The following is a 12517-nucleotide window of genomic DNA, read 5'->3' as shown; positions in this document are numbered from 1 at the left end:
GAGGCACTTCATTACTGAGCTGCACTGTCGCTCTGCTGCTGGCTCAGGCTGCGGCTTAAAGCAAGAGGACTAACTGTGTAATGGCAGCATTTGTGATGGGCTCACACAGTGTCCAACAGTCCATCACCCCCACCATATACACACACACACAACAACAACAACAACAACAACAACAACAACAACAAAAAACAAGAAGAAATGCAGTTTTTCACTCCTCTGCACCGAGGCTCAGTCTCTTAAACGTCACGGCTGATTAATGGTGCACAGGATGAGACGAAAAGAGGGAGAGGAAGAAAAAGGAGAGGCAGAGAAAGGTGATAGGGAGGGAAAAAGTTTTAAAAAAAATTCAAAAGCTTAGCGCAGAGGAGTGAGGAGATGAATGTATGAGAAAGCGATGGAATATGCTGATATGATAATGGCCTCTCATGGGCCCTTGTGGCAAAATACATTTGCTCTGTGTAATTTGGTCCTGGGACAGAGAGAGAATTATGTCTTCTTTTATCTTATCACACAAAACATACCATCTTGCTGCCTTTTTCACACGCACATGCAGTACAACAGCGCATGGAAACGGCCGATGAGCACGTGACGAGCACACACACACACACATCCAAATGGCTGCACACTTCTGCCACAAAAATCTCATTTGACAAATCCTTTAATTGCCCGATCAATGCCTGTAGAGCCATGCAAATGAAGCCGATAGTCAATACGGGACGGGTCAGGTTGAGCGTCCACACGCACCCCACCGATCAAAGTGCACACTGTGCTAAAAAGTCAGGATTAAAACATTCGTCTGTAGGCTCCACCTTGAACCATTATCCTGACCCTCAAGCAAAACCTGGCTTGAGAGATACAAAGTGGAAAAAAAAAAGCCTCTGGAAGTTTTAGACCATCCATCACTGAGCTTTAGGAAAGGCTCACATTTAAACACACACATGAGATAAGGCTGGTGTTGTTTCAGCGGTTCTCTGCAGGGACAACGCGGGAAAACTAAGAACAGCTCGAGTTGTAGAGGAGCCCCATGCATCAATATTGTCTTACCTTGTGTTTTGCCAGCCAAAGTCTCATCCCAGCGTCTCAGAAGAAGCATGATGGTGCGGCCTGGGACTCCTCTCTCCCTCTCATAGCCTCAGACTGAGGGAGGCTAAACTACAATAAACACAAGAGAAAAAGACAATGTGATTATTGATTGGTAACAAGCAGCCAGGGTTGTAGCGGCATACCAGCATCACAGTATGAAAACTGATGGTTATCATGCCATGTACATTTGCTTATCTACAGTACTGAAGTCTACCATAGTAGTGCTTTCAAAAATATTTTAGGGATGCACAATATAATCAGCATATTATCGTTATTGGCAGATAAAGGCTTTAAATACCAATATTTCTGCCAAAAAGATGATATTTTAATAATGTGCATGTGACATACATATGTCTGCAGTGTCAAAGTGTTTTTGAAGCATCTTAGCAAGTTGCGATTGGCAAAGATTGCTCAGTGTTGATGTGAGGAGGAGTCAAATCAAATTTCGTCAACACTATTAATTTAATTTTTAATCTTGAAAGCCACCACCCAGATCATTGTGAAGAACAAAGACAAACCTGTCAGCAGTAGTTTTCTTACTTTGCCCAGTGAATGTGAACATTTTGAAAAGCATTATTTTTTATGTCTGCATCTGCCAGTGGGCAATCGCAATAAGACGAGGCATAATAATATGTTAATTCCACTACAGGAGACACTTAATTTACTCTGCAATTAGGTGGAAAATAATATGTATCCGCATTGGCTATCAACTAAAATGAATTGGGAAATATCGCCATGCAATATCACGCATCCCTAATTTCAAGTTTATATCAAGATTTCAGTCAGGACAAAGTATTTTGTGAAATAACAATAAAGAATTTGTTCAATCAAAAAAAAAAAAAACTTCTGTTTTCATCCCTGCAAAAGCACAACGTGTAAATTCTTCCACTAAGGGTCTCTCTCAAATTAAAACAATAACAAAACACGTAGTTTATTGATTTTGTGAAGCAGCGTAGGATCATGGGAGTTCGTATTAAAGTTTTATTCATGTTACATTTAGTCACGTTCACTGACTTCCTTGCTCAGTCTCTGATATACCTGCTAGTAGAAAATCAGCAGTTACCTTGAATAAATTATGAACTTTCAAAAAACGTGAAAGGGTGCATATTGACCCCTTATTTAGTTTGTGTGTTTTGGGCTGCTGTAGAAACATGGCGCTTCAACATGCTGTGCTACAGAGGAGGACCTGTGCCCTCTGAGGATATGAACAGCTCCTTTTAAGGTAACAAAAATAGAATAATTCTTATTTTCAGATGATTATACATCACTGAAAACATACTAATGATTATTATATTCTATTTCTACCATATTCTGGCAATAAAATCCTGTAAATCTTATAAACTGGACCTTTACAGGCAGAAAAATCAGCACAAAAGGTGTTAAATGAACAAAAGAAACACTATAAACATAATGAAACTAGTAAAACACTTCCTGACAGCCTTTATCTACTGTCCACATAGGTCACACCATACCTATAAATTAAATTTAGAGGCACTGTTTTCTATGAGGAGGCAGAAGTAATCACCTGGAATGATACCGCCTGTCAACATCATTAGTCAATTAATAGAAAGATAAGTTTAATTAACTCAGAGAAGGAGTCTAAAGTAGCTCTGAGAGTAAACTAGTCCTTTATCATTTTTAGTTGTCATGCCACCAGCAGCTATTTTTGCTCTAACCAGCTGCACTTTATATAATAAATGTGTTTTAGTCTCTATGATTAATTGAATTACACCTCTCTACCAGGACACCTCATTAGGCGTGTGGGGTTTGTTGAAGCAAATACAGATGTTCCTGAATGAAGAGGTGAGATTCAAAATGAGGGGCATCTATCTCCTCTGCCCGTCAGTGTTGATTATTAACAAGGAGTTCTGGAAGCGGGGACTCACCGCAGCTTTAGGTAAAATCCGCAATAGGTCAAGAGGGTAAAGCAGCAGTTTCGAGGTAATTGTACTCCACAGGAGCAGCTTCACTTCTGTTCTCCCCTTCGCTCCTCCGAAGAGATGTTTGGCGTTGCTTGTTTTTCTGACGTCCGCCAGTCTGTTATTGCAGAGGGAACAGGGAGGACAGAGGGTTAGCAGCAGGTCACGCAGTCAGTTAGACTCTAATAAAAACCATACTGCGCTTTGACCTCTGACCTGCTCTCCTTAGAATTAATAAGTTAAGATTGAATGAGGGGGATTTAAAAGGCACGACTCACTGCTTCGAATGGTTGTTTGAATACAGCTCTCTGTATTGTTTACAGTCCAAATCCACTCTGAAGGCCATTTCTGTTCTATAAAAGCAATGCGTCTCCCTTCTTCATTTGTTTAAATGCATCATACAATTCCCTTTATGTGTGTGGCAGTGTGTGTGTGTGTGTGTGTGTTGCAGGGGATAAAACAGTCTGATTTGAGGAGAATCCAGCCTAGTATGATAAATAATACATTTCCTCCAAATATGCTGTAGTACTAAATTGTCTCTGCCTTCATCCCCAACAACCCCCTGACTACAGTATGTAGTAGATCAGAAGAATAATAAACAGCTTCTATTAATCCAGATTATACATAACTCATGTATCATGAACACTGCACACACACAGGAGTCTATATGAATGTCCAAATTGAACGGGAGAGTGTGGGCCATACTTTAGGTAAATGAATGATTAATTGAAATATGTCAATGAATAATGAACCAGTCTCTGCGGGGTAACAGATTGCACTTTTCATATTTAATAGATTGATGGGCCGCACACAAACTTGCACAACATGTACACACACACTCACAGCGACATGTAATCACAGACAAACACACCCCGTCACATGTACATGCAACCACTTCGCAGTCGACACATGAAACACAGAGGGGTGAACGTGCGGTAGATTAAAACATCAAAGACGGCCTACGCTTGCTCACTTGAAACGCCCAGGCTGCTTTAGCTTGTTTCTTAGCTTAATACTAATCCCACAAAGGGGCCTAAATGTTGCTTTTCTGCTCCACTCTGTGTACTCCCATCCCCTTCTCATGGACAGTGTCTGCGTCGATACAAGTCCTCTTAATCAGCTCGGATGAATTATTGAATAGCCTTTTTATATCAGATCATGACCCATATTCCGCTCGCTTGAAGTGAATACGCTGCCAATAAAATCGAGATGTACTTTTTAAGTCGTCCCACATAGGCTCCCTGTTCACTCTCTAATGGTTGAACAGGATTCAGACGCACAACTGCAGAAAGTTGTGAGCTTCAGATGGAGCTCCGCAGACTGATTTAACACGGTGATGGACAAGGTGTTTCGTTTTGGACTCCACGAGCTGAAATGGTCTTTAAATGTTTGACTTCTGATCCATCGTCAGTCCCCAGATGACACAGAGTGGAAGTTATCTGAAGATAAAATATCTAATGGAGGGTTATTGCTGGTTTCATTAAGGCAGATGCAGTGCTCAGAGCCAGACGCAGGAGTTCTATTGTCGTCTCATTAGGTAGCACATGGGGAGAAAGAGAGACAGAGACAGAATCAGTAGGAAGAGAGGATAGGATTATGAATCTCCTTAGCCCCTGCTGTCTCCTCTCCTGGCCTGTTTATCAATGACGACTGCAAACACAGTGCCTATGAAATCTCTTAAGCTCCGTTTGGAGACTTCTGGCAGACTTCTTTTTCACGTAAGCTCCTGGCATCAAACAGTTTCCAGACACTAAAAATTGACAGGGTGCATGAAATATGCGGCAGCGCCCCGGTCACCAAACACAACTGATTTATCGTTCAATAAAATTTGGTGGCAATATTTACACAAACATTACTCATTTAGAATGAAGGCACAAAATTTACACTAAAGATCAAACTGTGTTAAACACTAAACGCAATGTCATTTCTGGCAGGGACATTAATTCAGTAGTACACAAAACATGACGCTGCTTTCCAGGGTGACTTTGGAAGATAAACCTGTGAAAGCGGAAAAAATTTAATTTTGTATTTTATGATCCCAAACAAAAAAAGCTACGTGTCCAACCAACACATCACCTCTATATATGCATGGAAGTGATGCTCAGCTGTGTCCATCTTCCAAACTGTTCACCTGGACGGCGATTGCTCACTCTACCACCCGGCTATGCTCTAAAGGATCTGTTAAAACATTATCAGCGCTAGTCAAAACAGCTGTATCACCTACAGTTTTCCAGCTAAGTGGGACATAATGTTCACATCACCATCCATTTTCCTCCACCCTGATCTCAAGACGATAGTATTACAGCGAGAAGCGTGTTTCACCTGTTCATAAAAAGTCATTATGGTAAAAAGACAGCAGTGAGCCGCGTGTCAGAGGCACCTGAGACGTCCATTTTGCAGCGTGGCAGCTGTGACAGCTTTGACACACTACCTGGGCTTAAGTGCCCATCTGTAGGGAGGCTACAGGGGTCACATATGTGCCAAGAGCGGAGAGCAGAATGGGTAATGGTCCCGGGTTATGAGAGCAGGTCCCAGGAGGGTTTCAAAGGTACGTAGCCGTAACCTTGACTGTGCGGCGTGCGCGCGCACACATGGTGTAAATCCAACTGTCAGCTAAATGAATGAAGTTAATCAGAGAAAAGGGGTCAATCGCCGCTGTGCCTGTGATGGATAGATGGACAAACTGTCTGCATGTGAGTGTGTGTGAGAGGGAGTGAGTGTATTTTGCTGCAGACTCAAGATTACATTCCAACACACTCCACCAGGAGATATGAGATACACTGATGTTCTGCTGCTGTGAGGCATTCTGTGTTTCTTTGAAATAACTGCAGATAAAAATAATTGCACTGAGAAAAGGGCGATGTAGTCTGTCTCTTCATGTAGATTACTTTATTGATCTAACTATATATTCCTCTCATGCGGACACACACACACATACACACTCACTCCACAGCTTTAAAGAAGAGTGTGGAGCAGCACTGGACAGGTGATTTGATAGGCAGAAGTGGCTACTCCATCAGGTGGAGAGTGGATTACAAACACAAGACAGAGGATGAGGTATGGAGATTCATTTCAACATGCGAAGACGATGTCAGATCTGTGATTTTATGTCACAGAGATAAAATGAATCATGAGGAGAATTAAAGGCTCATGGGGGGAAAAAAATTGTAGAGGATAAATGGTGAAGTGTGAGGGAAATTACTGATCTCTGATAATCTGCCAATATCCATTCAAATTCTACCTAACCCTCAGCACGCACACGCACACACACACACACACACACACACACACACACACACACACACACACACACACACACACAGAGCCAGGATGCGTATGCACACCCACTCACACACATGCAAAAATAGTGGGTTAATGAAAAAAAAAATCTAGATGAATATCTACATCCATTAATCATCATCCGAAACATGCAACAGCAATAGCACCGTACTCACCTATTTAACCCTTATTATTAAAAAACACTGAATTTAATTTTGTAGGCTGGAGAAATTGTAAGAATCGTGGCTATTACATCAACTAATAGACAAAGATGTTGCTTGAGTCTTTAATCCGCGTTAGTGAAATCCCATTAAGATTCAATAGTTGAAAAAGAAATACTGAAATCAGCTTCAGTCCATTACAAAAAGAAAGTAAAAAAAAAAGAGTCCCGAATTTAGGACAGTTTTTAATAATTGTTAATTATTTTTTTTTCATTAGGAATCAAATCCAGGATTTAAAGGGTAATTCCACAGGAAAACAGCTAAATCCAGAGTGCCTTTATCATGGTGACGGACGGTTGCTCAAAAGTCCCACTTCCCATTATCTTCATGTAATGAAGAGGAGAGCCATTAAATCTCCTTCAGGAAAAAAGTGGAAATATAAAAAAATGAGATGAACGAGGAAATGAGTTGTGTGGTTTGCTTCACTTTGCTATGCATCTGTCTATTGCTGTGCCTCTCTGTAGCTCACACACCACACACAGCCACACACACACACACCAAATTATTCAGTTACTTTGCAGTCAGCTTAAGTCCTTCGAGCCACCCTATCATCTGTTTTTTTCTAAAATGCAAAAGAGTATTCATGAATCATTTGACCCCTGTTTTTCAATAAATGGAAGTAGTCGAGTTGATGGATTGCAAAATTACGTCACCAAAATGCAAAATAAACAGCAACTCCTCTCTGATGCAAGCAAGTCAATGATGCGTGAGTGGTAGGACATGAAATTTTGTAGATGGCAGATGAAAAAACAAAATGGAACAACAAATAAATCAATAAGTAGATCAATTCAGAGGGGGTGAGAGGGTGGAAGTGATGGAGAGAAAAAAAAAGATGCAGAAAGAGGTGATTAAAGAGAGCAAAGCTCGAGGCAAAGTGAGTGAAAAAAAAAGTGAAAATTTATGGTGGAGGAAAAAAAGGGAAAAAATCCTCTGGTTGATAAAGCCAGTTTTTTTTTCTAGTCCATTCTCTTTGAGTGCTTGTGTGTGTCTGTCTGCGAGAATGAGAATCAGTTCAGAAAGATGGGAGACTGAGGGAGAGAGAGGGGGGGAGAGAGAGAGAGAGAGAGGAAAAGAGGGCAGGGAAAAAGAAGGAGGCAGCAGAGGAGTGTATAAACACAGATGACACCCCGACAGAACGGGCAGGAGCTGGCTTCAGAGACACGCTTTGAAACAACAGCGCTCTGATGACTGAGGCCTTCGCTCAGTTTGACCTTCACCTGATAAACGTGAAGCGAGGAAACTTAAACGCACCTCGGCGTGGTGATAATCGTGTACGCTCCCTCTGAGAGAGCGAATGTGGAGTTTCTCTCAATTTGCATGACGGTGAACAGAAAGGACATGTGAGGAGGATGGTGTGTGACAGAGGGGCGTTTCAGACATTTTAATGGAGGAACAGACTTTTTGTGCAACAACATAGAAAAATGACGAGGCGGTCAGAATGTGGGTCCCATGATGTAGACTGGAGAAGGTGCCTGCTTGATGGAATTGCTGTGGTCTTGGTGGAGGAGAAACAAAAAGAAAAGTCAGAAAACACAGATTATAGTATGAAAGGGGAGAGTGACGCGAGGATGACACTGCATGAGGCAAGAATCAGCTGATGGGAGGGGAGCCATGGTTATACCAAAGCTAGATTGTAGGCCATCGTGTGTGTGTGTGTTTAATATATGTGCACCCCACACAAAACACCTTGCATACACAGAAAAAAGAACAAAGACTTTGAGACAGACACTAAACACTAAATAGACCTACCTATGGTCAGAATTAAGAATCGCCCAAAAAAGATGCATAGGATGGTAGGAGGAGGAAAAAAGAGAAGGGGGAAATAGGAAATAGGAAAAGGTACAAAAGTGAAAAAGGCATAAATAGAAAATACAAGCAAGCCAATTAAAATGTCTCTAAAGTAAAGAAATTAAAATACTGGTGGAGTCGAAAAGTAGCCAAAGTTAGGGGTGGACAGTGAGTGGAGTGGTGGTGGGGAGGAGGAGGAGGAGGGAGATGGTGAAGGGAGGAGGGAGCGTGGGCTGCACGGGGATAGAAAGGGCTGGAAGTGATAGCGATGGAGAGGGAAGGGTGAATGAATGAAGGTAGGGGAAAAAAAGAGAATAAAGGGGGCAAAAAAAATCCCCCTCCTCTTTCTCTTTCTCTTTTTCTCTGTCTCTCTGCCTCTCTCTCCCTCCTTGTCTGGCTCATAAATAGAAGAAATTGTTGACCAGGTAAATGGCGAAATAGATGAGAAGACAGAGGACCGAGAGAGCAAGCAAATGAAAAGGTAAAGCACCTCCCAGCAGCGCGATGAGGAAAAAAAAGAACAAAAAACGAAAGATAAAAGCAAATACTCCAGTGGCCTCCGTTGTCTCCAGTCTATGTGTGGAAGGGGGGATTGGCTGTTGCCAGTTGTTCCCCTTCCCCGGCTGCCTTCTGCTTTCTTCTGTCTCTCCTCCCAAAAAAGACTTCCCATCCAGATGACAAAAAGCAGGCACAGATGTCCTTTCCTCTCCCTCTCAACTCTGGTCTGATTTGACGTGCCACTCACACAGGTTAGACATTGTTGCAGCAGCAACGCACAGCATCACCAATATTGCCCAGTGGGAGGAAAAAAAAGGCATTAGGGCTGCTGCTAGTCAAGCACTGCCTGCCTCATGAGGAAGGATACTGAGCTAGAATTGCTCTGTCTCCCCTCTCCCGCCCATCCCTGCGAAAAGATGGGAGGAAGGGAGGTGGGCCCACTCGCTGCATTAGTATTCATTGAAAGAGTGTGAGTGTGTGTGAGAGAGAGAGAGAGAGAGAGAGAGAGAGAGAGAGAGAGAGAGAGAGAGGAGGAGGAGGAGGAGGAGGGGAGAGGGGTGCCTTCCAACAAATGTCGAGGAACCAAACCGGTGTGTGAAACTGATAAGAGACTGGCTCCCCCTAGAGTCAATCATCAATACACAAGTTCAACTCACTGGAAACACTGGGGATGCAGTTTTGGACCAGTGAGATCAGTGACCTGTCTTCAGGACAGTACCTGACATTTGAGCTTCTTAGGACAAATTCACCACCTCAGTGTTGTGTCACTCCAACAGCATGATATAAATCCACTTACAAAATAATCTGATTTTAAAATGGTCCTCTTCCTCTGAAAACACTGTCTATCACTGTCTATGCGACACATTCTCCGTGCATAAAAATACGCGGAGCACTGAGTGAATTTTGGTTCACGTCTGTGGTGTTGAGAAAACGGACTGATCCTTTCCTCTGCATTATGCCCTAAGCCAAACTCAGCGTTGCTATGGTGACAGATGATCGCTCCCAAATGTCCAAATCAAAGCTAGAAGCACACAGAGATTGGTGGTCGAAAGCAGCCTTCAAAGGTAAAAGACTGCAGTGTGTTGCCATGATAGTTACGTCTCTGTCCAAACACTCCAGTCATTAAAGGTTTTGTCTCTTTAACCTTCTGTTTCTACAAAGACAATACCCTACACAGTGCACAATAGGCCTCATTTATGATAATACTCAAAAGAGTGAGAGTTAAACCACCCTCTTTTGTTTCGTTCTCTTTGGGGAATAAATTGTTTTCAATTCGTTCCTACAGCAAAGCTGCAGTGCATGTAAGGCTTTGTTCCATCTGTGTTTAAAAATGTTATTTGTAGTAAAGGTAGAAAGAGGCAGAGGGAGACAGAGAGATGCTGACAGATCCTGAAAGAAAATGATTACAAATCTCCACAGTCCCCTCTGTCTCCTTCGCTGACCCGATTATCATGCAGCAATTACTTAACTCACAATCAAACTCAAGGCCAGTTCTATTTACAGTGACAGGTGGGGTTAGACGCGCAGCTGAGTGAACAGCACAACATTTTAAGTTTTGTTCAACATTTGAATAATTAATAAGCACATTAAAGGAATGATATGCAGAGACCCTGCGGCCCTCTGTCTGTATGTCCTTATTTTCTCATTGTTTTGCTGCACTCAGGACAAAAACGGCAGTATTTGGCATCCTGGGAATGAGACTTTACAATAAATCTTTTCTGGTGCATTTCCAAACAAATCCTGTTGATTTTATCCTCAAGAAATTACCTTGCAATGAAACTGTGGGTGGATTCCATGTGAACAAGGCTTTAAATGTGACCGAGGACAAACAGTTATAATTGCAGCTTTCCTCTCTGTTGGCCGAGCTTGCATGGACCCACCAAAACAGGCACGGTTCCCTGATCCATTCAGCAGTCTGCGCTTGACCTTTATCCAAGTTCCAGACGACATCTTTGAACCTGGATTTGAAAATAAAACGAACAACCAGTGCATAAAGAACAATTACCATGGCGATAAATATCACAGTCGACATTATTTTCACCCTGCATGTATCCAGGAAAGTTGCTGAGCATACGTGTTCTTCCTAATTTTATACTTTTGCACCTGTGAGTGAGGTCTCAGTACAGCCGCTGCTGTCTGCTTCAGCAGAGCAACTGGGTTTCAGCACTTTTACAGCAGTTGAGGACAGGTGGAAAACATGAGACCTTTTTCACAGCAGCTATATTAATATGAAATAGAACAGTAAACACTGGTGCTACCGAAGATACCAATTAAGGTCCCATTCCATTTAGCATAACAAAGAGCCAGTATGCACAATAGCAGCACCCTGACTCTGTTTAACCTGAATGGAACAGAGACTTAATTACCTGTGGCTTGGTTGGTGGACCATGTGCCCCACGTGCTGAGGATGTCAGTCCTGCACGGCAGCCAAAGACATAATCTTTAAAAAAAAAATATGTTGGCGGTCAGATGACAGCCATTGAACACTCCATCTATTCATCAGTGCAATCGCTCTTTAATAAAGATATTATCTATGGAGCTCTCGGCTGCTAGGATGAACGGGGCAGACCAGGGTCTGCTTGAGGCCGGGAAGGAGGCTCTCAACACAGCTCAAAAAAGCCAAGTGCAATATCCAAACCACAGAACCAGAAACATATCGCAATTTTTTGAAAAAGGAAAAATGTTTGGGAAAAAAGCATTGTAATGATGTAGCGTAGAGCTGCATAGACGTCCTGGCATAAAAATCTTGTTCTCCACATGAAAGAATAAATGTTTGTTCAGTACAGACCCCAACAAATATCACATTACATCAATTTCTAAACAAGGGGAGTTGAAGATATCTTGAACTGCAGTTATGACTAGTCAAAATAATGTTGTAGATATCTCTAACTGGAATTAGGGATAGTAGTAATTCAGATGTAGTTATCTGCAATGTGAGTCGTGGATATCTGCAACTTAATTATGACGGGGAAGTGACGTCATTTGTCCTAGTAAGAATGACACTGTGGATATCTGAAATGTTATTTTTGAATAGGAAGAATTGAATTACAGATATCTGCAATACATATCCAGCCTAGCTATTAAATGTTAAAACAGCTTGCCATACAATGCCTTACTACAAATATCTTGCACTTATGATGGGAGTTTGAGAAATACCCATGGGGAAGGGGTGGGTTGGTGCCAAGGAGGACTCATTCATTAAGATAAAGTACTTTTTTAAAGTTATTTTATTTTCTGGTTTATAATTTGTCCCATTATCCGTTTATTTGTTGCTGTATACCTGCAAACCTTGTAGAAAAATAAATGAATAAAACCTTGGTCACAATAAAGACCTTTAATTAGTGTCATTGGTAACACCTGTGTTCATCCAGCTATTTCATGTCAAAATGGCTGCCGTGAAAAAAGGTCTATTTTTGACTGTTAACATTCTGTCACCCCCAGGGCACAGAGCTTAGTTTAATCAGCTAAATTAATTTGATGAACACTGGATTACAAATACACACAAAAGAGCTTAAGGCATTGTTCGTGTATTGTCATTGCATTACACATTTATACACTCATTTACAGACTGGCTGCGTGCAGATTTTGAATTCAATCCACCTCACCTTTAAACTGTTGCAGAAAACGTCAGTAGGAAGGAGGAAACGCCACATGGGTCTGAAACTTATTGGTGTGACACATCGCCCCCATGTGGTCGATATGTAGTAGTTTGATCGACTGTGCGGTGTT

At 41.9% G+C, this 12517-nt stretch overlaps 1 protein-coding gene across 1 annotated transcript in view; it reads right to left on the bottom strand.

Moving 5' to 3' along the window:
• grin2ba (glutamate receptor, ionotropic, N-methyl D-aspartate 2B, genome duplicate a) overlaps nt 1-3106 on the bottom strand; it is a 138940-nt gene extending 135834 nt beyond the window's left edge. Inside the window, exons 1-2 of the mRNA XM_084743844.1 lie at nt 2970-3106; nt 1045-1152 (exon numbers count right to left, since the gene is read on the bottom strand). Of these exons, the coding sequence (XP_084599970.1) occupies nt 1045-1071 (27 nt within the window). The 5' untranslated portion in view covers nt 1072-1152; nt 2970-3106. The remainder of the gene's footprint in view (nt 1-1044; nt 1153-2969) is intronic.
• Between the last annotated feature and the right edge of the window lie 9411 nt (nt 3107-12517).

Source organism: Lutjanus erythropterus, chromosome 19, assembly GCF_056507025.1.
Source record: "Lutjanus erythropterus isolate fLutEry1 chromosome 19, fLutEry1.hap2, whole genome shotgun sequence".
In the NCBI taxonomy this organism is placed as follows: domain Eukaryota; kingdom Metazoa; phylum Chordata; class Actinopteri; order Lutjaniformes; family Lutjanidae; genus Lutjanus; species Lutjanus erythropterus.
Note: the sequence above shows the minus strand (reverse complement) of the source record. Positions and strands in the feature narration are given on the sequence as shown.